This window comes from Meles meles, chromosome 3, assembly GCF_922984935.1.
Source record: "Meles meles chromosome 3, mMelMel3.1 paternal haplotype, whole genome shotgun sequence".
Classification (NCBI taxonomy): domain Eukaryota; kingdom Metazoa; phylum Chordata; class Mammalia; order Carnivora; family Mustelidae; genus Meles; species Meles meles.
In genome coordinates, this window is record NC_060068.1 from 158,153,425 (window position 1) to 158,178,307 (window position 24,883).

At 40.2% G+C, this 24,883-nt stretch overlaps 1 protein-coding gene across 4 annotated transcripts in view; it reads right to left on the reverse strand.

The window, feature by feature from the left end:
* NPR3 (natriuretic peptide receptor 3) overlaps positions 1-24,883 on the reverse strand; it is a 71,768-nt gene that overhangs the window by 26,761 nt on the left and 20,124 nt on the right. For all 4 annotated transcript variants that reach the window (XR_006817785.1, XM_046000664.1, XM_046000663.1 and 1 more), the window contains one exon: positions 23,173-23,339. Coding sequence is in view for 3 of the 4 variants with exons in the window: in XM_046000664.1 (XP_045856620.1) it covers positions 23,173-23,339 (167 nt within the window). In the remaining variant the exon portion in view is untranslated. The remainder of the gene's footprint in view (positions 1-23,172; positions 23,340-24,883) is intronic.

The following is a 24,883-nucleotide window of genomic DNA, read 5'->3' on the forward strand; positions in this document are numbered from 1 at the left end:
ACTCTGGAGAACAATGTGGAGATTCCTCAAGAATTTTAAAATCGAGCTTCCCTATGACCCTGCAATTGCACTGCTGGGTATTTACCCCAAAGATACAGATGTAGTGAAAAGAAGAGTCATCTGTACTCCAATGTTTATAGCAGCAATGGCCACGGTCTCTGTGGAAAGAACCAAGATGCCCTTCAACAGACGAATGGATAAGGAAGATGTGGTCCATATATACGATGGAGTATTATGCCTCCATCAGAAAGGATAAATACCCAACTTTTGTAGCAACATGGACGGGACTAGAAAAGATTATGCTGAGTGAAATAAGTCAAGCAGAGAGAGTCAAGTATCATATGGTTTCACTTATTTGTGGAGCATAACAAAGAACATGGAGGACATGGGGAGATGGAGAGGAGAAGGAAGTTGTGGGAAATTGGAAGGGGAGATGCACCATGAGAGACTATGGACTCTGAAAAACAACCTGAGGGTTTTGAAGGGGTTGGGGGGGGTGGGAGGTTGGGGAACCAGGTGGAGGGTAATAGAGAGGGCACATATTGCCTGGAGCACTGGGTGTGGTGTAAAAACAATGAGTACTGTTACACTGAAAATAAATAAATTTTTTTAAAAATCGGAATGTAAAAAAAAAAAAAAAAAAGAATGACTGACCAAACACAGAATCAGCAGAGAAATGAAAGCTTTAGAAAGAAGAAGTGGATATTCTAGAAAATACAAAGTCAATATACAAAAAACAGCTGCATTTCTATATTCTACCAATAAAAAATTGAAAATGACTTTTTATTCTACTTACAACAGCTTCAGAAGACATAAAATTATTAACAATAAATTTAATCAAAGATATGCAGAACCTCTACACAGAAAACTACAAACATTACTGAGAAAAGTAAAGACAAGTCAAACAAATGGAGAGATATACCATGTTCATGGATTGAAAGATTTAATGTTTTTAACATGTCAGTTCTTCCTCAAATTAATCTACAGATCAATACAATCCAAATCAAGATATCCTAGGAAGTTGTTTTTTCTTTTTTTTAGAAATTGAGAAGTTGATTCTAAAATTTATATAGAAAAAGGAAAGAAGTTAGAACATGCAAAACTTCCTTGAAAGAGAAAGGCAAATTAGAGGGCTTGCATTATCAGATTTCAAGATTTGCTGTAAAGCCACAGTATTCAATACAGTACAGAACTGTATAAATACAGACAAATTGAGTAATGGAACAGAATAAAGAGTCCAAAATCCACAACTTATATCATTATCTGAACTTTGACCAAGTCACTTAAGCAATTAGCAATGGGAAAACCAGAATCTTTTCAACACACAGTAATGGGACAAAGTGGTTTTAGCATATACAAAAATTCATTTGAGATGGATCACTGATCTCAACATAAAAGCTAAAACTATAAAGCTCTGAAAGAAAACAGAATATCTTTGTGTCTTTAGGATTAAAGTTTTTCTTAAAGAGAATACAAAAAAGCACTAACCATTAAAAAAAAGACTTCTTCAATACAAAAAAATTCTGCTGTCAAAATTGTCATTAAAGATATTAAAAAGTAAAAAAATTGAGAGAAAATATTCATTATACATATATTTGACTTATATTCAGAATATTTAAAAAGAACTTTTCAAGTGAATAAAAAGAGATAAATAACTCCATTTAAAATTGGGCAAAAAAAAAAATAAAATTGGGCAAAATGCTTCAGCAAATGGATCACAAAAATGAAGTAGGCCAACAAGCACAATACATCATGTAAAATCTCAAAAACAGCATGTGAGTGAGAGAAGCCAGACACAGACTATATACTGTATGATTCCATTCATACAGTATGTGCTGTGTGAATTTAAGAGTGGGCAAAACAAATTCATGAAAATAAAAATAAGAAGAGTGCTTGCATCAAAAACAACAAACTACTTAGGAATAGATTTAATCAAGAAACTGAAAGATCTATACACTGAAAACTATAAGAGATTGATAAAAGAAATTGATGAAGATACAAATAAATGGGAAGGATCCTGTCTGTTCATGAACAAGAAGAAATAATATTGTTAAAATGCCCATACCCAAACCAACCCACAAATTCAATGCAATGTCTATTAACATTCCAATGGCAATGTTCATAGAAAAAGAAAAACTGTCCTAAAATTTTTAGGGAACCAAAAAAGACCACAAACAGCCAAAGCAATCTTGAGAAAGGGAACAAAGCAAGAGGCATCACACTTTCTGATTTCAAATCATATTACAAAGCTATAGTAATCAAAACAGTATAGTACTAGTGTAGAAATAGACACATAAACCAATAGAACAGAATCAAGAGCCCAAAAATAAACCCACACATATATGTTCAACTAATCTTTGACAAGAGAACCAAGAATACACAATAGTGAAGGGTAGTCTCTTTAATAAATGGTGTTGGGAAAACTGGATATCCACATGTAAAGGAATGAAATTGGACTTCTATCTTACAACACTCACAAAAATCACCTCAAAATGGATTCAAGTCTTTTTTTTTATTAACATATAATATATTATTTGCTCCAGGGTACAGGTCTGTGAATCATCAGGGTTACACATTTCACAGCACTCACCACAGTACTACCCTCTCCAAAGTCCATAACCCAGCCACCCTATCCTTATCTCCCCACCCCCCAGAAACCCTCAGTTTGTGAGATTAAGAGTCTTTTATGGTTTGTCTCTCTCCCGATCCCATCTTGTTTCATTTTTTTCCCTCCTTAGCCCCCATGACCCCTGACCTGACTCTCAAATTCCTCATATCAGAGAGAGCATATGAAAATTGTCTTTCTCAGGTTCACTTATTTGACTTTTCATAATATCCTCTAGTTCCATGCATGTCATTGCGAATGGCAAGATTTTAGGTTTTTGATGGCTGCATAGTGTTCCATTGTGTGTGTGTGTGTGTGTGTGTGTGTGTGTGTATCACATCTTCTTTATCCATTCGTCTGTTGATGGACATCTAGGTTCTTCCCATAGTTTGGCTATTGTGGACATTGCTGCTATAAACATTCACGTGCCCTTGCCCCTTCGTAGCACTACATTTGTATCTTTAGGATAAATACCCAGTAGTGTGATTGCTGGTTCTTAAGGTAGCTCTATTTTCAACTTTTTTTTAAAGATTTTATTTATTTATTTGACAGACAGAGATCACAGGTAGCCAGAGAGGCAGGCAGAGAGAGAAGAAGGGAAGCAGGCTCCCCGCTGAGCAGAGAGCCCAACTTGGGGACCCTGGGATCATGACCTGAGCCAAAGGCAGAGGTTTTAACCCATTAAGCCACCCAGATGCCCCTATTTTCAACTTTCTGAGGAACCTCCATACTGTTTTCCAGAGTGGCTACACCAGCTTGCACTCCCAACAGTGTAGGAGGGTTCCCCTTTCTCCTCATCCCCGCCAATACCTGTCATTTCCTGACTTGTGAATTTTAGCCATTCTGACTTGTGTGAGGTGGTATGTCACTGTGGTTAAAATGGATTAAAATCTTAAATGTGAGACTGAAAACTAGAAAACAACCAGGAGAAAACATAGAGAAAAAGGTCCTTGGACATTGGTCTTGGCAATGATTTTTTGGGTATGACACCAAAAGCAGAAGGAGCAAAAGCAAAAATAAATAAGTGGAACCATACCATACTGAAAATCTTCTGCACAACAAAGGAAACATTGACCAAATGAAAAGGTAACATATAGAATGGGAGAAAATATTTGAAAACCATTTATCTGTTTAGAGGTTAATATTCAAAATATGTAAGGAACTCATACAACTCAACAGCAAATAATAGTAATAATCTCATTTAGAGATTATTAGCAAAGGACCTGAATAGACATTTTTCCCAAAGAGCTCATACAGATGGCCAGCAGCATGAAAAGATGCTAAACATCACTAACATTAAGGGGAATATACATCAAAACCACAATGAGATATCACTACACACTTCTTAGGATGGTTATCATTTAAAAGCAGGAAATAAAACGGTATCTGGATGGCACAGTTGGTTAAGAAGTCAACTCTTGATTTTAGCTCAGGCTGTGATCTCAGGGTGCTGGGCTCAAGCCTCGTGCTGAGTTCTATGCACAGCAGGGAGTCTGCTTAAGGATTCTCTTTCTCACTCTGCATCTCCCCCAGTTTGCTCTCTCTCATTCTCTCTCAAATAAAAAAATAAATCTTTTTAAAATTTTTTAAAAACAAAACAAAACCAAGAGATAACAACTGAGAATATGGAAGAAAGGGAACACTTGTGCACCATAGGTAGGAATGTAAATTGGTACAGTCATTATGGAAAAAAGTATGGAAATTCCTCAAAAAGTGAAAAATAGAACTACCATATGATCTAGCAATCCCACTTCTGGGTATGTGTCTGAAGGAAATGAAATCAGTATCTTGAAGAGATATCTGCATGTAGATTGCAGCATTATTCACAATAGCTGAGACATTAAAATAAAAACCTAAGTATCCATCAATAAATTAATAGATAAAGTAACTGGTAGATATTCGATGGAATATTAGTCAGCCATAAAAAAGAAGGAAGTCTTACCATTTGTGACATAGAGGTGACTGTGTTTGGCAAAATAAATAAAACAGAAAAAGAGAAATGCTCTATGATCTCACCTATAAGTGGAATCTAAGAAAGTCAAATTCATAGAAACTGATAGTGGAATGGGGATTGCCAGGGGCTGGGGGTGGGAGAAATGAGGAGATATTAGTCAAAAGGTAGAAACTTACAGTTATAAGATGAGTAAGTTCTAGGGATCTGATGTGTAGCATGGTGACTGTAGTTAACAATACTGTATTGTATACTTGTAAAAATAATAGTCTTATCTTTTGGATTCAAACTAACATATTTACAGATGAAATGAGTATGCCTTGGATTTGATTCAAAATTATCAGGTGTCAGAGGTGAAGGCGGGCAAGTTTATAGGTAAAATTAAAATGAGTTGGTAATTGTTGAAGCTGAGTGATGGGGACATGGAGCTTCACGATACTGCACTCTCTTTATGTATATTTGAAATTTCCCACAATAAAAAGTTTTCTTTATTAATCAATTTCCTAAATGAACAACTCAAGCCAGGAGAATAGTGGAAATATTCCACAGTTGGTGCTACCAGAATATATGAAAATAGATAACAATCCAGTCAACATTTCATGCTTTGTCTGGTCAAGTTCTGCGTTTCTTATCATCAATCAAAATTTTTTAAAATTTTTAAATCAATCATTTATAAAGGACATTTACAGATCTTAAATATCAACCTAAAAGAATAGGACAACACACCAAGTGATCAACATGCTCTCAGTCCCATTTGGAATCCATCATAATGAACTTATCTAAATCATTCTGGGACACATTTTAAGACAGCCTTTGGAAACTATGCAAATAATGAGTTTCATATGCTTACTAACTACAGGAAAAATAGTCATCCTTGTAATTATCCTGAAAGTATGCCTTCAGGTCTACAGTTTGAGAATTCAGTTTAAGTCTTCAAATTTCAAGAAATGCCCCACAGTCTTCACCAGGTTGACTCATGCTACGTCTTATTATGCATTTTGAAGAGATTGGTCTTTCTAAGTCTATCTCATTAAGAAAATTGTTTCATTCCCTTGGGAAATTAAAACATTCTCTATTACATTTTAAAAACGTGTAGAGCTAACATACTCTGCTAGTGTGAGGAGACTTGATGCTCCTAAGAAAGTTACCAAAACAGTCAGAGTGTTCTAGATGCAGATGTGTCGTGATTTTGAATCATGGCAGTAGCCCCAAGAATTTGAAAAGCAGAATAACACTGAGCTCAAAAAATATATTGGCCACAACAGAAGAAACTCCTGGGTATAGCCCAAAAGAATCAGAGAATTACAAAATTCCACAGATTGAAGGGAATTTAGAGTTCATACAGTCCAACCGGCATACACGAGAAACTGAAGCCCATAACAGTTGCCTGATTCACTCAAAGTCATGCAGATACAAGGACAGAACTACAACCAAAACTAAAGTCTCCTAACCCAAACCAGCACCTTCATCATCAGTGTTAACTTTCTTATCAAGCAAGGCACCTCCTCAAAGGACATAGCCCCAAGGATATCATCTTCTTCCTTCAAAGTCTAGTATCACTTCTCTAATATGAGATTTCCACGATGTTACCTACATGTCAGGAAGGAGAGTAAAAAATAATGTGAAATTTCATCCTAGCAAACATGCTTTTAATTGTCAGGAAAAGGGATCAAAGGAAGTAAAAAAAAAAAAAAAAAAAAAACAAAAACGGGTAGTATTTGATACCAGATCATTAAAGTCAGCTCTTGCTGCTATGTTAAAAAAAAGGGGGGAGGATTATAAATTGACATAAAGCCAGAAAAAAGGGCTTAGTCTTATTAAGTCCACTTCTCATAAAGCCAATTCATTATCATTTAAGAACCTGCTATGTTATTTTAAGAGCTAAGACATGGAACTTAAAAGGGGAAAAATCCTAATTAGAGGCTCTATTCTCACAGAACTGAGATGTCAAAAATCCTCTGTCAAATATCACTGTCATCTGAGGCAAGGCCCCTCCCTCACTCCTTGGGCATAATGAATGCATTAAGGAGGCTGGCAGTCAGTTCACATTCTTCCTCTCCACCCACGTTACTGCATTCATACTGGGCCATTTCAAGGTCCCCGTGCATTATTCATTCATTCAACACCATAGCCTCTTGGTTCCCTGACTGCCATTATTTAACAAATTTCATTTCCCCTCAATTTCAACTCACTCTCATGCACACACCCTAGACCAATGCCTCTCAGACTTTAATGTGCATACAGGTCACCTAGGAACCTCATTCAGAGGCAGACTCTGTCAGCAGGTCTAAGGAATGAGGCACCAAGATACCTCATTTTGGGGCGCCTGAGTGGTTCAGTCATTAAGCATCTGCCTTCAGCTTAGGTCATGATCCCAGGGTTCTGGGATCGAGCCCCGCATCAGGCCCCCTGCTCTTCGGGAAGCCTGCTTCTCCCTCTCCCACTCCCCCTGCTGTGTTCCTTCTCTCCCTGGGTATCTCTCTGTTAAATAAATAAACAAAATGTTTTAAAAAAAAAGTTCCTCATTTCTACAGTCTCCCCGTTGATCCTACGTAGCTGCTCCAGAGACCACCCCGTGAGTACCAAGACGCTAACCCTTGTCATCCCCTGGAGCTGCTCTACTTTCAAAATCCTTGACAATCTCTTTTTGACCACAATCTCCCACTTCCTTCTGCGTGTAGAACAAGATCTTTGAATTCAAGCTTCCACCCTCCTTGACTCCCCTCTATACTTTGTCCAGCCCAGTGCCAAAACAGAGCAGTTCCCAGTGAAAGGATGAGGCAGGCAGACGCCATGTCATTCAGGCAGAGGTGTGGGTGGGAAATTGGAAGGGGAGCAGGGGGGAACTGCCACTCAGGAGAGAGGTTACAATTGGAGATATAAATTTAGGTGCTATCCACATAGAGGTGAACATCCCACCCAGACAAGTGGATGTGCTGCCCAGAAATTGTGTTTAGAGAGAAAAGGGCCAAGAGAAGAACCCTGGGAAACACCAATATTTGTGGAGCAAGTGGGAAGAGGATTCATGAAAGGACACTAGGAAGGACTGCAGTGTAGGCAGAGAACTTGGAGACAGCGGCGTCTTGGCAGCCAAGGGAGGGGCAAATTTCAACACAGAAAGAGACCTTTCCAAACTACTCCTCTGTGAAATCGCTCCGGTCAAGCCAGGTTATTTTGCTCGCTCTTCCCTAAATACACCTACTTCTAGGCTTGGATTCACTTAGCCTCACTTAGGAGACTCATCTGTACGCAACTCTTCTTACCTGTCCTTCCAGAACCACCCACACAGATGCTGAATTATCCTCACATGATCTGGTGCAATGCCTTGACCAAACGAAGGACTTGGTAAATGCTTCACTGTATGTGTAGGGATTCAAAGAGCAACTCTCTCCCGGCTTAACTATATGCGTGGTGATGCTCAGGGTTCGGTGATCCACAAGAAAACATGTGCACCCAGAGATCTCGGGGACTGTATCTGAAGTCTCTTCTCCCAAGAAATTCTTTTTTTTTTTTAATTTACATTTTCTCTCTTCTTTTTTTAAGATTTTATTTATTTATTTGAGAGAGACAGAGACAGAGATAGTGCTAGAGGGCACCACAAGCAGGAAGCAGAGGGAGAAGCAGCCTCTCCACCGAGCAGGAGCTTGATCCCAAAACCCTGGGATCATGACCTGAGCTGAAGGCAGACGCTTAACCAACTGAGCCACCCAGGCGTCCCTCCCCAAGAAATTCTTGGACATAGGTTTGACATCAAATATATGTCACTGCTGAGTACAGAAAAGGAAAAATGTCCTAAGACTGCAATGCACGTAATTTGTACAGCAACACTGGGCTGGGGCCATTTACTAATAGAGAGATTGAATCTTCAAGATCTTTACAATGGGCTAGAAACACGGCCATCTCACTTCAGTGAATCTGTAATTATCTTACACAGAGAGAGCAGGAAAAGGAAAGAATAAAGGAAATAATTGATAAAGATCTCCCAATTTAGGCCAACTGTCAAGTTACCATACCAAAAATAAATAAATAAATAAAAATTCCCCAGTTCTCCTCCTCCCTACCTCCAATCACAGCCTGTGGGAGCAAGATTCTTAGGACTTTACAAAATGCAGCAAGCTCACTCCAGTGGGGGGGGGGCAAAAATCAGAAGATAAATACTAATCCAAAATAATTCCCTACAGCTTGAGCTACTTTCAGATTTCACAACTGGGAAGAGGATCGTGTCCCTCACAATGGATTATTCTAGTTCCTCTCTTAACAACCAACCAGCACCCAGAAAGCATGCGGCCTCAGCTGCCACTGCCTGCAAGGCTACGGGATGTCCTGCCCTCGGCCGCCGGGCTGTTTGCTTTGGACACTATCACTCAAAGCGCTTAAGCTTATAAAACCCCTTTACAATAATTGTCATAACTTCCAAGAGCAACTCAGTGTGGTTTTCTCCATTTCACAGATTAAAGTCTCTGGCACACAAGGTGGCGTATCCCGAGGTCATCAATTGTTTTAATGCCCATTAATGAATATTTGCTGAACCACTACCTCGGGCTCCTCCACCACAGCCAGCCACACGGAGAGCAGCATCCGTGGTCAGGCCTTGTGAACCAGAACTCTGCCCTTGCACTTTAAAACCCTGTGGCCACTGTCGGCATCAGGCACCAGAATCCTGTGTTAGTGGCCCACGAAGCTGGCCGGGGCCTGTCCACCACCCTCCTCCCAGACTGGAAGGCTGGACACATGGGCTGTCTTTTCCTGCTCCTGTCAATGTATGTGAAATGCAGAGTCCCTCTCCTGCTACTCCATCAGTAAAACGCAAGGCTTTGTGTAAGGGCGTTGAAGTGCTACTCCAGCGGTTGTCGGGGGGTGTCTGACTATAGCCATGTTTCCCTCAGAGAAAGAATGAATCCTGGCCTCGGAGAGGCTCTTTCAGCTCCTCCTTCTGACAGCAAAATACCACCTTTAGGCTCATGTATTGTAGGTCTTCCTTTTCTTTTCTATAAATGCCATATCCTTCCCTTCCTTTCTGTAAATGTGATATCCTAGTGATGCTAAACTGCTGAATCCCAGTGCCTTTGGGTAAATGAGTTCCTCACCACGTGGAAAGAGGGATGCTGCGGCCCTGAGCCTCCAGGAGCACCAGGGGAGAAAAGCAAAACAATACAAAACAAACAACAAAGGAATCAGAGCTTTCATCCTCTACGGTTTTGCCCTGGGCTCCTTCGCTGGCACTCGTGGGTATGATTGTCCAAGCTGATGCATGTTCTCGCTGCAAGCTGGACTGGTAATGTAGCTACAGTCCATATTTTAAGTGGTCTGGCTATTCTAAAAAGAACTTTAATTGAGTTTTCAGTGTGAAGAATTTGGCCACATGAGCTAAAAAGCCCTCTACTCCACGCAGTGACAATACGAGTGAAAAAAAAAAATTAAACAACAGAGCCTTTCGATTATGAAACATCATTCCCCACTGCATTGCTATTTTAGTCATGCATATTTGAGTATATTGTCTCCAGTATTGCAAAATATCTTTCTAACTGAAATTATATCACTGTACCTAATGGTAGTTAAAAAAACAGTGATTGTCTTTCAAAGGGTCAAAATGAAACCTACTGTCTGGAAAAGTCCTTTTTGATAGGTATGGTTTTTCTTCCTTTCGCAAACATCTTTGGGTTGCACCTGTTCAGCACTGTTTTTGCAATTAATGAATCCATGCCTGCCAATATGTGAAAACTCACGATCAAATGGATAATAATTTACAATCAAACAAAAAGCAAATGAGTTGGGAGATACTCAAGTTTTAAAAATATTCTAACTTGGCATAATTAAAACTATTGAAAAGTTATAGGAATAAGCAATTTCAAAGCAATTTTCCTATTTCAAGAAAAGGAAAGTGACTATCTTTTAGATTTCACTATGTCTTTATTTAAATGTGTTTTGAAAGCCAACTGGTATTTCTTTAGCTAACAAAAAAGAATGGCTTTTAATAAGCCATTCCTTTTGCAGTGCCACTGTTTGCCTGATTACATTTTCCTAATAAAACTAATCTTATTAATACGTTGGCATGTGAACTCATTATTTTTCTGTTGTTAAAAGCCAACTTGTGGTTCCATTTTACTCTTTCAAATACAATTAGCCGAGCTCTCCAGTGCCTGAAAGAGCCTTTTCATTTGAACAAATTATTCTCTGGCTGTCTTTAAAGAAAGGGGATGAGGACACAAAGGGGAGATGGCCGGTGGGGGGCGGGGAGAGCGTGAGGAGCCTCCGCTATTCTAATAGCATCTCTGGCAGGCACAAAGGCTGGCTTGGGCACCATCTCACCAGAAGTGGGGCAAAAATGGTTTGCATCCACCAGCTGCATTTTCTTCTTTCATGACTTTTACTGACCAGCTAACTTCTATAAAAATCTCAGAGCATACAGATTCATTAAATGATATTATGTAAGACAAGAGGGGGTGAAGTGCCTTGCAGAGATTTTATTGATGATCTGATAACTTTTCAACTGATGTCACTTCCCACACTGTTCCTGTGCAAAACCAATGTCAAAATACAAGCTGGTTGAGACAGCTTTCCTGCTAGGCCGTCCCCTCATTGAAGGAAATGAGAGCGGTGTTTTCCAACATTTGGGGCTTTCCGAAATGTAATGTGTGGCCTATCTAAACAATGATTTATTAAACCTGTCTCTGTTCAAATACCTTGGCTGGATAAATCGGCTGCTCCCCAGGCTCCCATTTCATTTTTGAGTGTCAGTGGGAAACGTGGGAGGGAGACGATGCCCAAATACACATCCCCCTCCCTAACAATACTGCTGTGCATCAAACACGGCTAGAGTATTTGTTTAATTAGTTAAATTTTCAACTTTTAAATAAGGAGAAAAAACAAGCTATGGGTGGCCCGCTAACCTCAAACGAGCAAATATTCAAGGTTATAAAATCACCCCCTGCTCAGAATACCTGGTTAGAAATAAAAACAGCATTTACCAAATTCTACCCCAAGTCAAGAACAGAGGTGGCATTAAGAAGCAAGAAACGGAATTTGAAGGCCAAAGCACTGAGGATGCAGCATTATTTCATTAAAAAAAAAAAAAGTGGACTCTACACGTTCTTTATAACTAGAGCACCTTTTTGTAACAACAACAAAAAAAAACATTTCGGAGGTTCACTGGAGAAAGGCTAAAAATCAGTTCTGATCATTCTTAAAAACCAGGCTCTAACTCTGTGTTTGCAAAAGTACCCTGGCAGCTCTATCTTAGCTAAGGCAAATTGAACACAGAAGGCTGCAATTCCTTATGTATGCAAAGGTGAGTTTTGCAGAGGCAAACACAGGCCATAGAATGTGGCCATTTCAAAGCTGAAGAAAAGTTGGTCCCTTGTTCTTACAAACTGGAGTAATGAAAATTTCCAAGAGGCTTCTCTGATGTAAGGTTACACATTGTAATGAGTCTCCTAAAATGGGGGGCGGGAGGGGGGCCTTGTGATGATTGTTACACTGTGATTTTTCAGTAAGGGCTATGTACATTCTATTCCCAGATAGGGACATCGAAAACGCAGCCTCTAAATTAAGACTAAAGTCAAAAAACACTTTCAATATGTAATAACAGAAACCTGGGAATGGGAAAGTTCCTTGAGGTGCAGACCAAACCTCTGGTTTTACAATAGAGGAAGCCCCAAGAGGTGAAGGGACCTGGCCAAAGGCTTTCTCAGCCCAAGTCCACTGCCCTAGCCCATGGTCAGGAAGTCTGCCTTCTCTCCTACAGCTCTTTCCCAGCTGGATTGCATTTGGCTCTAGAATAATGCTGTCTGCAATAATGGAGATTACTAGGGGTTGGATCCCATTCAGAGGAGACAGTCTCTGCTTTGGAAGGTAACTGAGCCCCACATTGGGGCCCTCTTAACATCTTCAAATGTTTTTTAACTTTTTTCTGAAGCATTTTGTTTTACAATGAAAGAGTCCTAACAGATTCTAGAAAGGGTTTTAAATTGCTACCATTACGCTGTGATAAATTACAAATAACCTGCCAGGACACAAACAGCTCCCATTATTTTTATTTAAATATCCCATCTTTTAACCTTAAACTGAGTCAACTTGGCTTTTAAAAAAACCTACTTTAAAACTTAAACTTGGGGCACCTGGGTGGCTCAGTGGATTGAGCCACTGCCTTCGGCTCAGGTCATGATCTCAGGGTCCTGGGATCGAGCCCCGCATCAGGCTCTCTGCTCCGCGGGGAGCCTGCTTCCTCCTCTCTCTCTGCCTGCCTCTCTGCCTGCTTGTGATCTCTGTCAAATAAATAAATAAAATCTTTAAAAAAAAAAAAAAAAAAAAACCTAAACTTCTACTTTGACTGGAAAGAGGATCCCTAGATGATGTTCCTGTATAGGTACAAAAGAATCATTTTTCAAGTGAAGCTGATATAAGGTATATTAGAGGAGTTTAGTCCTAGACATAAAGTAAAAAAAATAAATAAATAAAAAATAAAAGTCTCATACACCAGTATAAGAAACTGTAAAAAGAACAACCCTTTTCTTAGTAAGTACTACTGTTAATGTATGTTGCTTGTGTATAATTGTTTTTAAAGACTCACAGAAGGCAGACACGTCTGTGAGGATAAGAAAGTGGGCACTAAGCTAGGAAGTCAAGAAAAAGTAGCCACTAGAAGGGAAACTAGAACCAAATAGGAATTTCTAAAGGAGCTACAGCATTTGGGACCAAAAGAAACGTGACAAATCCCTCTCTCAAACACACACAACTCTCTTCCTTGCTTTGACTATAACAAGATTACCCTCCCACACCTGTCACTACCAAAAAACCAAACATCCTACAAAACAAGATGGCATCGCCGTATTTGAACATTTTCATGGATTCAACAATCCAGGGAGACTTTTAGTAAAACACACATTCCCTCCAAAATCCCTACCAAAACAACAATAAAAGAAATCTTTAGGGTGTAAACTTATAAGTGGAAAGAGTACAGGAAAGAAATAGTAGATGAGAAATTTCAACAAAATTTTGGAAACTGGAAAGGCGTAACCAACACAATAGACCTGAGAAACTAGCTAGACTGTGCACAGGAACAGGGCAGGGAGCTCCAATTAAAACACACACACACACACACACACACACACACACACACACGAAGAATTCCCCTTCAAGATGTTCTAGAATTGGAAATACTAGTTGCCTCTGGAAGCAGGGATGCCACACAGCTGAAAATGGTGGGATTGGGGGTGCCTGGGTGGCTCAGTTGTTAAGCATCTGCCTTTAGCTCAGGTCATGATCCCAGGGTCCCAGAATTGAGCCCTGGGTAGGGCTCCCTACTCAGTGGGGAGCCTGGTTCTCCCTCTCCCACTCCCCTTGTGTGTGCTCCCTCTCCTGCTCTTTTTTCTCTCTGTCAAATAAGTAAATAAATAAAATAAAATCTTAAAAGAAAAGAAAAGAAAGGTGGGATTAGTTGAAAGTCTATATACAGACCACTTCAACTCAAATACTGCCCCCACCCTCCCCCCAGGAACCACCAAACCATACCCAGAGAAGAAATTGCCTCTTCCCATCCAGGAAGAAAACAGGAGGTTTATTGGCCAAAGTGTTGGCACAAAAAAGACCTGAACAGGAAGTTGTCTGGCCCAGGTGGAGCTCAGGTGAAGCATAAAACTGAAAATGAGGTTTAAGTGGAAAGTCTACAATCCTAAAGGTGAGGCTTCCCCACCATGGTCTCCCAGAATGTAAGGAAGACTTACAACTCTCAAGAAGAGAGGGGTGCCTGGGTGGCTCGGTTGGTTGGGCCTCTGTCTTTGGCTCAGGTCATGGTCTTGGGGTCCTGGGACCAAGCGTCGGGCTCTCTGCTCAGCAAGGAGCCTGCTTCCTTCTCTCTCTCTGCCTGCCTCTCTGCCTACTTGTGATCTCTCTCTCTATCTCTCTCTCTGTCAAATAAATAAATAAATCTTAAAAAAAAAAAAAAAGAAGAAGAAGGGATTTGGAGGAGAATTCTTTAATGAATCTGATTAGCCTAAGAAAAACAACCTCCAGCTGATCAAATATGGGATAACCTTTTGAAAAAACTAGCTCAATACCTTATTACCCTACAATAAAATCTACCTCTAAACAAGTTCCCATGTACACAGAACATCTAGATGGCCTCTTTCATGGATCACCCTTAAATATAAATAGTTAAGGACTACCAAGAGTTTAATAAAACTTCATAATATGGGAAAAAAAGTAATATTTTTTAAAAGGAACTTGAAATAAGCAATGAAGAAGTAAAAGAAAATTTACCAAAAAATACTTTGTCTCAACAAAAGTAAGGTACCAGAATTGTAAAAAGCATCTTTGTTTTATGTTCCCTTGGAAAAAACTCTACTCACTGAATTGACAGTCCACCAATTATAAAATGGATCCTAACTTCAGATAATTTAAAACGTGAAAGAAATGTGATCTAGAACTGATGAAAAGGTATATGCAGAAAGATAAGATATTGAATCCAGGAAACCTTGCCAGGTACTATTTTTTAGAAAGAGACTAAGAGAGAGCTCTTGGAAATTAAAAATATTATAGCAGAATTTAAAAATTCAATGGACACTTTGGAAGATATAGTTGAGTCAATCTCTCAGAATGGAAAAGAAAAAGGCAGAGTTGGAAAACAGGAGAAAAAAATTGAAGAATCAACTGAAAAGGGCCAACATCTAATTTTAAAATTTCTGGAAAGACCAAACAAAATGACCAGCACAAAGATGTTAAAGGATTCACACCAAGACACACCATAGTGAAAAAACAGAGTACAAATAAGCCAACTGTCTGCCTCTGGCCTCCAATTTATTTCCCTCCCTGCATCTGCTTTGCTCTGCTCTATATCACAGGAGGATGATTCTTCTAGGCTGCATTTCCCTGTTAGCTGACTTCTGTTGATTCAGTCAACAGGAAGCACTGTTGGAAGGGTCAGGAAGAAGGGAAAAGCCAGGATTTTCCTCTTCTCCCTCACTTCACCTTAGGTAGCATCTCTGGCAGAGGATGCATTTCTTCCATGCACCTAGCTCCAATGACACTAACTCTTTGGTCCTGGTAAATCCATTTCTTTTCTGGTCTTACTAGCTCCAGAAGAGGTAACAGCTTTTGCTGTTGCTAATTTCTGGCTTGTCTTACTATTCTATTCGGCATTTCAGCTCTTCCTACACTTTAGAGTTAGCTTCTCCTGCTAAATTCCTTCCATTGAATTACCTAATTTTTCCTGACTAGACCCTGATTAAACAATCAACAATACAGAGAAAACACTAAAGGCTTCTAAAGAGAGAGAGAGAAAAAAAAGTAACATGAAAAAAAATAATCAGAATGGTAATACCAAAAGCGACATGACAATAGGGAAATGACATCAAAATTTGAAGGAAAATTAATCTTAAAGCTAAAATTTTATACCCAGCTAAATAATCAATTATATATAAAGATAAAACAAAATGTTTTCTAATACTCAAAGTCTCAAAAGATTTTCTACTCATATCATCTTCAAAACTAAGGTGAAATTCAACTAAGAAGGAGATTTGATATTCAAGAAAAAGGGGAACTAATACAGGAGAAAACTGAGAAACATTTCCAGGTTGATACTAAAGGAAGCCAATACTCTAAACTGGAGTGGGAAAACAAAAATCACTAACATCATTCAGGGAATGGTGAAAACTGCATGGAAGCAAATAATAAAACAAGGGCATTATTAACATCAGAGAAAAAGGGCTACACAGAAGAGGAAATGTAATCATAAAACACCATGTGGTTCTGCTATGTGGTTCATTATATATATGATCATAATAATAGTAGCTCTGAATGTGGGGGGTAGCTTTCCTTCAAATTTTACTTTGTGACTGTACCTTTAACTAAAAACTATGTTATAAAATATTGGGAGGATGGGAGGAAAAGTAAGTACTTGTCGAGAAAGTGTGTAAAGGAGTTAAATGTCTTTCCATTTTAGAAAATAATAAGATGATATCAGATTTTATATGTCAAAAACAGCAGCATAAATAAGCTATATGAAAAATATTGAGGGAAACAGCAGAAGAAGCCAATAAAAACATTAAAGATTATTGCCTCTAAGGAATGGGTGTCAGGAGTAGAGAAGAACAGGACACTGCTCTTTGTCTATAACTCTTACAGTACCATAAATTTATTTTTAATTCTGTCTGGTTCTTTTTTTTCATTTACTGTATTCATCTAAAAAGTTATGTATTATTTTGGTTTCAACAACAACAACATCAGGGGAAGAAGGTGAGCTTCACCCAATGGCAGAGCCAACTGTTTACGAAGCCAGCCAGTGAATGGGCCTCAGAAGTGCCAAACACAATAGGGAGAATGGGACAAGGCCAAGACTGGGATTTACACGACTGAGAAGTCAGACAGGCTGCCAGAGGGGAAACGATGTCTCCAGCACTGGCTCAGTCTAAACTGAGAAATAGTAGCAAGGATAAATTTAAGTCTACCTCTTCAAGACATAATGTGAAAACACTAGGAATTGGAAACACTAAATGGACTCTCTAGTCCATAACGAAGGAAGGAAGGAATGACCTAGTATCTCTTCCATCTCAGCAATAAAACTAATTGTTTTAGAATTTAAGATTAGGAAATACTCCAGCATTTAGGTGTTTCTTCATTTGCTTCCAGGGGAATGAGTCTTCAATGCAGCTGTGCATGCACAACATTGTACCCTATCAATAAGAACGAATAGGGCTTCAGACAATAAGTGGGCAAATGGTAGACTGACTAGCTATGGTCTAATTCAATGATTCTTCCTTCTTTGTGACACTGACCCCATTAAGAATCATGTGAGGGATACTGGCCCCTTTCTCCAGAAATATACACATGTTCATTCACACACAAAAGTCTGTACATAAAGAGTTAATGCACATTAAGTCAAGAGACCATTATCCACTTAAAGTGGTCATGGAAACTTAGATGAATTTGGAAGGAGCTTCCTACTAAAGAACTAAGTGAACCCACTCCATTGTGGTTGATTTCATTCCTCTAGGACTGTGGGTACTTTCACATATGCACAACATATGGTCTGCTACAAGATAAATTATCCATGTCTCTGTGAGTACCTTCAGTGTATGAGAATGCTTTACATTGAGGTGCATAATGTTTTATATCCATGCTGGCATAGAAATGTCACTCTTGTGGGCTTCCAGAGCTCATGGCCATGGATATACCTGCTTCAGTATTTTTAGGTGATAGGGATCTCAACCCAGATGGGGACACTGCATGGTCACAGACCAAACTCACGGCCATGCTCTCTGTAGTACTCAATATACAGCATCTCATGATCTATAAAATAATGATTTACACTTCAGAATAAAACAGGTTGCTACAGATGAAGAAGAAACAGAGTCCTAGCCAGATTTTGTCAAGCGTGTAAAAAAGTGAAGAGAAACTGATATCTTGAAAGTGTGTATTTGGGCAGGCAGGGTGCAGAAAAAGGAAGGAAGCCTGTGTTGCCTGCCAGGCTCACTTGTAGGGCCCAAGATATTTAATCTTCAGGTCATGGGTTCACTCGCATATTGGGCACGTTGTTAATAAAAGGGTCAGACTGATGTAGTGGAAAAACAAAGTCACTGAAGCAGGAGTCAGGGGATGCAACTAATCTTGGCTTGGCCACTACACAGTGCATTCTAAAACCAAATTCCAGGGCTCTAGAATTGGAACCACTCACATGGCAAAGGCCAAACACCCACTAAGATGCCCTTGAGTGAGAGCCACTGCCCATGTGGGCAATGCAATAAAAGTCACCAGAGAAGGCCAGGCAGGCACTCTGCAAACACTAGTCTGAGCCACACTAGGAGCCCCTCTGCTAGCTGAGGACCTCTCCATGGGGCTTTACTTCTAACTTGAGATTTCTGATAACTCACAGACAGTCTTCAGAATCCCCACTATGAAAACCCATTACTATCCCCAATACCATCTCCCCCAGTGTAAGTGACCCTGAACTCCTCTCCTCATGGACCTAACAAGATCTAGGTACAGGATTCCATCACCACCCAACATTGTTATACTGACTGCAACATACTGATTACGTTTGGAAAAGCCGCCTTACCTGCCTACTCCTCAGTTTCTCCCTTTCTATCACTGTGCTGGGTGTAGGTTGGATTTGATGTCCTCTCATTCAATAATAATGAAAATAATAAGCATGATAATAAAGTGTATGTTTATTGGCTGCTTCCTTTGTACCAAGCATACCACAAGGGGATGCAAGAATGAACAGCAACAGACATAGTTCCTCCTCTCTCTGGGTTTACAGTCTGGTAGGAGAGGCTGGATTTAATTAGAAAATCCCACACATAGCTAAAGGCTAATGGAAAAGGGTCAGAGTGCCCTAAGACATTCTGGAGTGTCAGGAAAGATACGTCCTGAGAAGGTGGTGTCTGAGCTGATATCTGAAGGATAAGTAGGAGTACTAGATACTATAGGCATGCAGAAGCATCATATACATTGGTCTGGAGTATAAGAAATAAAAGTAAGAGAAATAATAGCTATCATCCAGTGAATATTTACTAAGTGCCTACATTGCATTAAATATTCTTTATATACAATTCTTGAGTTTTTTCAACAGTCTTCTCAGTTAAAAATTATTATCCCCATTTTATAGTCAGTAAACTAAGGCACAGAGCTTCAGAAATGTGCCTAAGATAAAAACAGTAAGAGACAGAGCCAGGTCCATGAAACACCTAGCCTACATATTTTAACCATCAGGCTACACTATCTCCAGCAGTGGCTCCTGGGCCCTACTAAAAAATGATACACCAGAACGGAATAGGTCTTTACTAGGTTCATTAGTAAGAGGACAAATGCACTTGTAAAAATATTATTAGGAGGGCCAGGGTGGCTCAGTCGGTTAGGCAGCTGACTTGATTTTGGCTCAGGTCATGATCTCAGGGTGGTGAGATTGAGACCCACGTCATCAGGTTCTGTACACAGTCCGCTTTGGGATTCTTTCCCTCTCCTTCTGCCCCTCCCCCCACTCCCATAAGTGCCCTCTCTCTCTCTCTCTCTCCAAAATAAATAAATAAATCTTTTTAAAATGTATTTTTATATTACCCACAGGAATGGTGGAAACATCATCATAATACACATGTAGTAATAACTAGACCATTACAGTACATGCAACATAAACGGTCCCAATGATAGCCCAGCCCTAAGCAGTCTGATTTTCTATCATGCCGCACACATGCACCCACCAAACTACCCACCAAAGACAAGGGAAACAGGAGTAGACATCTGATCCAGAGATGCTGATGTACAGGCTGCCAAAAGCCCTTGGGATGACGCAGCCAAAGAAGCTGCACCCAGGCAAACATGCATAGGTTCAACCTGATCTTACTCTCTGCAATATGATCTGGGAAATAGAAAAGCTCACAGTCTTGAAAGGTAGGGAGACCAGAGTTATGCCTGGAGTGCAGACATAGTTAAAATTAGAAAAATCTAGTAATGAAAGAAATTAAAAGGTACAAGCTTTCAGTTATAAGATAAATAAGTTGTGGGAATTTAATGTAAAGTGTGATAATTATAATTAATACTGTATTGTACATTTAAAAATTGCAAAGATAATAGATCATAAAACCTCTCATTACCAGAAAAAAAATTTTATAACTATGCAAGGTGATGGACGTTAACTAAACTTACTGTGATAAACGTTTTGCCATATATGCATGTATCAAATATTAAACTTATATGATGTTATCTGTCAATTAGAAAAAAATCCAATAATGCAACTTTGTACATTATAACAGAATAAAGAAAAAACCATCTTCTCTCTGCCTACTTGTGATCTCTCTCTCTCTCTCTCTCTCTGTCAAATAGATAAATAAAATCTTTAAAAAAAGAATCTTGATTATCTCAGCAGATGTAGAAAAGCCTTCGATGAAATTCAAAGACCCCAACCTACACAAGTGATAAAACTGCATAGAATTTAATATGCATACTCTATGCTACACACACACACGTGCACACACACGCACAGGAGTAAGGTCAGTGCGTTGTATCAGTGTCAGTATCTGTATTGTGTTGGTACATATGATTTTCCAAAATGCTACCGATGGGGGAAATTGGCAATATATACAAGTGATCTCTCCGTACTACACCTTAAAACTATAATTATCTCAATAAAAAACCAACTTTAAAAAGAGAGCACAGCAGTGCCTGGGTGGCTCAATCATTAAGTGTCTGCCTTCAGCTCACATCATAATCCCGTGGTCCTGGGATGAAGCCCCGCATCCGGCTCTCTGCTCAGCAGGAAGCCTGCTTCTCCCTCTCACGTTCCCCCTGCTTGTGTTCCCTCTCTCACTGTCTCTCTCCATCAAAATAAATAAAATCTTAAAAAATAATAAATAAATAAATAAATAAATAAATATAAAAAGAGAGCACAAGAGGTGGAGATGGAGGAAAAAAGAGGGATGAAGGAAAAGATTAATTTTATGGGAACAAAATTGCATGAATCCATCAAAATTTGAATAATTAAAAACATAAAATAGTAATTTTATTTTATTTTTTTTAATGTTTTATTTATTTGACAGAGAGAAATAACAACTAGGCAGAGAGGCAGGCAGAGAGAGAGGAGGAAGCAGGCTACCCGCAGAGCAGAAAGCCCGATGTGGGGCTCGATCCCAGGACCCCGGGATCATGACCTGAGCTGAAGGCATCTGCTGGGCTCTGCTGCAGAAGCTCTACTTCCTTCCTAATTCAGAACCCGCTGTCCAATACGGTAGCCACTAGTCACACATGGCTACCAAGCATTCGAACAGAATTAATATATGTTGTGAGGGTAAAATACACACTGGATTTCAAAGACTTTATCCAATAAAAAAATATATATAATCTCATCTATACTTTCTACATTGATTAAGTATTGAAAGAACATATTCTATGTTAGTTAAATAAAATGTATTATTCAAATTAATCTCACCTGGTTATTTTAACTTTTTTAAAATGTAGCTACTAGATGGGGCGCCTGGGTGGGTTAGAGTCTCTGCCTTCGGCTCGGGTCATGATCCCAGGGTCCGGAGATCAAGCCCCGCATCAGGCTCTCTGCTCAGCAGGGAGCCTGCTTCCTCCTCTCTCTCTGCCTGCCTCTCTGCCTACTTGTGATCTCTGACTGTCAAATACAGAAATAAAATCCTTAAAAAAATAAATAAATAAAATGTAGCTACTAGGAATTTTAACTTACATATGTGACTCACATTTGCAGCTCACATATATTTATCTACTGAACAGTACTGGTTCAGAAAATCAAAAGGTATTTTAAATGATATATGCATGATATATAACACTTAAGACATGAATAAATATATTTATAAGACCCTTCAGGGACACCTGGGTGGCTCAGTGGGTTAAGCGTCTGCCTTCGGTCTCAGGGTCCTGGGATCAAGCCCACATGGGGCTCTCTGCTCAGCGGGGAGCCTGCATCTCTGCCTACTTGTGATCTCTCTCTGTCAAATAAATAAATAAAATCTTAAAAAAAAAAAACTTCATATGTCTTTTGATAGGAAATTCTTATAAAGCCAGGTGTAATATAAAAACGGGTATAAAAAGAGGTACAAGAGGCCTCCTTTATGGAGCTCCAACTTTTTGAAGGGGAGAACACTAAATGTTTCAGGTAGATCCTCTGTAATCCTCCCAAAACGGAGGAGCGGTTTGGACCAGGGAGCCTGTGTAATTTGCCCTGGGTCACACAACTAAGAAGAGTTAGCTCCAGGCTCTGAACGTAGGTCTGTCTGGGGCCAACGTCTGTACCCTGCAGTACTTCAAATAAAGAAACTGAGAGAGGCCCTTTTTGGAAGGGCCCAGATGAAGTTGGTCATCCACTTTGGGCACAAACAACCCGAAGAGATCTATCTCCATTAAGAAGGCGTCTCTTTCCTGCCCTGGACACTGTGGAGTGAACAGTTTTGAAAACCAGCATATCTCCCCAATTGGTCTGAGAGTCCACGGCTCCCCCTGCTCTGAGAACGAATCTACAGGAGCAATGTGGGGATTGAGGGGTCAGAGGCAGCCCAACAAGGGTGCCAAGTGAGATGTGGCCCACCATCTTCGGTGCTGCCTCTCAGATGGGTTCCTTTGCTCAGTCCTGAGGGTAACCAAAGCTCCTGACCCTAGTCCACTCTTGGAAAATGCATCCGTAACAACAGCACTGAAGGAGCAGGAAGTTCTGGAAGACCCCAGGGAAATGACACAGTCACAGGAGACAGAGGCAGATTCACCAAAAAAGATTGCCAAAAGAAAGAGACTTCTAAAACCCAAAATATCTCCTGCCATCAGGCTTCGGAAAAATTCGGCATGCAAAGCTTTGGCACTCCATCATCCATCTTCCCCCCCAACAGGCTCCCAGTCAAATAGGCGCCGGAAGTCTACCAACATCTGCTCAGCGTTACCACAAGTCCCCACAAAGAGCAATTTTCTTTCCTGCAGCAGTTGGAAAAGTGGGGTGGGGGTGATTGGGGTGAGGGGGTGGAGCAGGCCAGGAAAAAACCACACCGGAAGCTCAATGACATTCAGGCACGAACCTAGGAATCTCTGAATGGTTCAGAATGGGACACTGTCACCTCTGATTTAATTAGAAGACTGTTTTCGGGGTGCAGAAGGCCTAGGCCCGAAATCAAGCACTTACGTAATCTTCCTCATTGAGTCCTTGTTTCTCAACAGAACTTTTCACCTCCATGGAAAACTTCTCAAATTCAGGCTTTACTGTCCTCAGTAGAGTGATTGTTTGGAGGGATGAGTATGCTTGCTTCGCTTCAAAGTCATGTTTGTCTCCTCTCTTCCACGAGCCATCTCCTACAGAGAAATAAAAATATTTATAATTCCAAGGTAGTCAACATAAAGGGGCCATTCTCCCCCTTCGACTGCAGTGTGTCACGACGTGTTACTTTTGGCAGCTGGGCCAGGCGGTATTGTCATAGTTTTGCCCTTGGATATAACCTGACAGTGCCAAGATCCTCAAAGGAGAAGAAGACCTTTTGGACACATGTTCCTTTGAAATGTGAGAGAGCAAGGAAAGCACTCCAGAGTTAACTGCCTTATAATAACTGTGTGATTGCAATTTTCAGCCTCCAAGAACTGAAGCACTGCGGGAGTAAGAAGAAAGCTTTTATTCCTTTCCATTCACATTTTTTTTTAAATATCTACCATCAACTGTGGAGGTCAACTGAGTCATTACTATGGTACAACACACCTGACGTTGTGTGGATGTGGAATGACAGGAACGCCGTGACAGATGTGGGCAACTGTGGTAAAGTGGGCTGGATTCGTGGAAGAACTTGGGAGACTGAGATTATTGACTCTTTCTGAACTTTTTCTGGAATCACCTCAGAATAAAAGTAACTTCAGCGACCGTGAGGATTTATCTCCCTCTAGTCCTGGCAACACCATATAAAAATTATTTATTGGGCAATATTCATCAGTGTATCAATAGTAATAAAATAAAAATTGCTAACACTTATTGAGCATATATAGAATAATAAAGCTCTATTTATTGGGGCGCCTGGGTGGCTCAGTCATTAAGCGTCTACCTTCAGCTCAGGTCATGATCTCGGGGTCCTGGGATCAAACCCCACATCGGGCTTCCTGCTCAGCGGGGAATCTGCTTCCCCCTCTTCCTCTGCCTCTCCCCACCACTCATGTTCTCTCTCACACGTGCTCTCTCTCTTTCTCAAATAAGCAAATAAAATATTTTTTAAAAGCTCTATTTATTGAGCACTTTATTTGTATAAACTCAATCTTCATAAGACTCTGGTTCGGGTACGTTATCCTCTTTTACAGATAGGGAAATTGAGGCACTAAGAAACGCCCCCCCCCCCCCGGCCCAGCTTCACAGTGCTCCCTTTCACAAAAGCAAAGGCAAATTACATGGATTAGAATTAGTGCTCTTCTCTTTATGATCTCATTTTTGAGGAAACATGTGGCCTGCAGGACCCCAAAAGGAAATGTGGACTGTTTTTTCTATGAATTATCCTCACGATCCCTACAGATCTCCAGAGTCACGACAAAGAATTCAACCTGCTGGAGTCCAGCATCAGAGTCATTCGTTCACACCAAGCCCCTAGTTCACTATGGACTCCTGGAGCCCAGCAGCTGAGTGGGGAGGATAGTTGGGAGCAGGCAGCCCAGGCTTGGCAGCTCTCACTCCCCTCCTACAGACGCAATTGGAGGAAAAGCTGGTGGCTTTGGAACTTCAAGCCCCTCCTAGAGCAGATAGACAATAACTATCCATGTACCACACGCAAGGGTCTGTGATGGCGGCCACCCCAGCAGGCATGAGGAATGTCCTGACCAGCCTCTACCACCTTCGGGAAGAGGATTCCGAGATATCTGTGTTAACA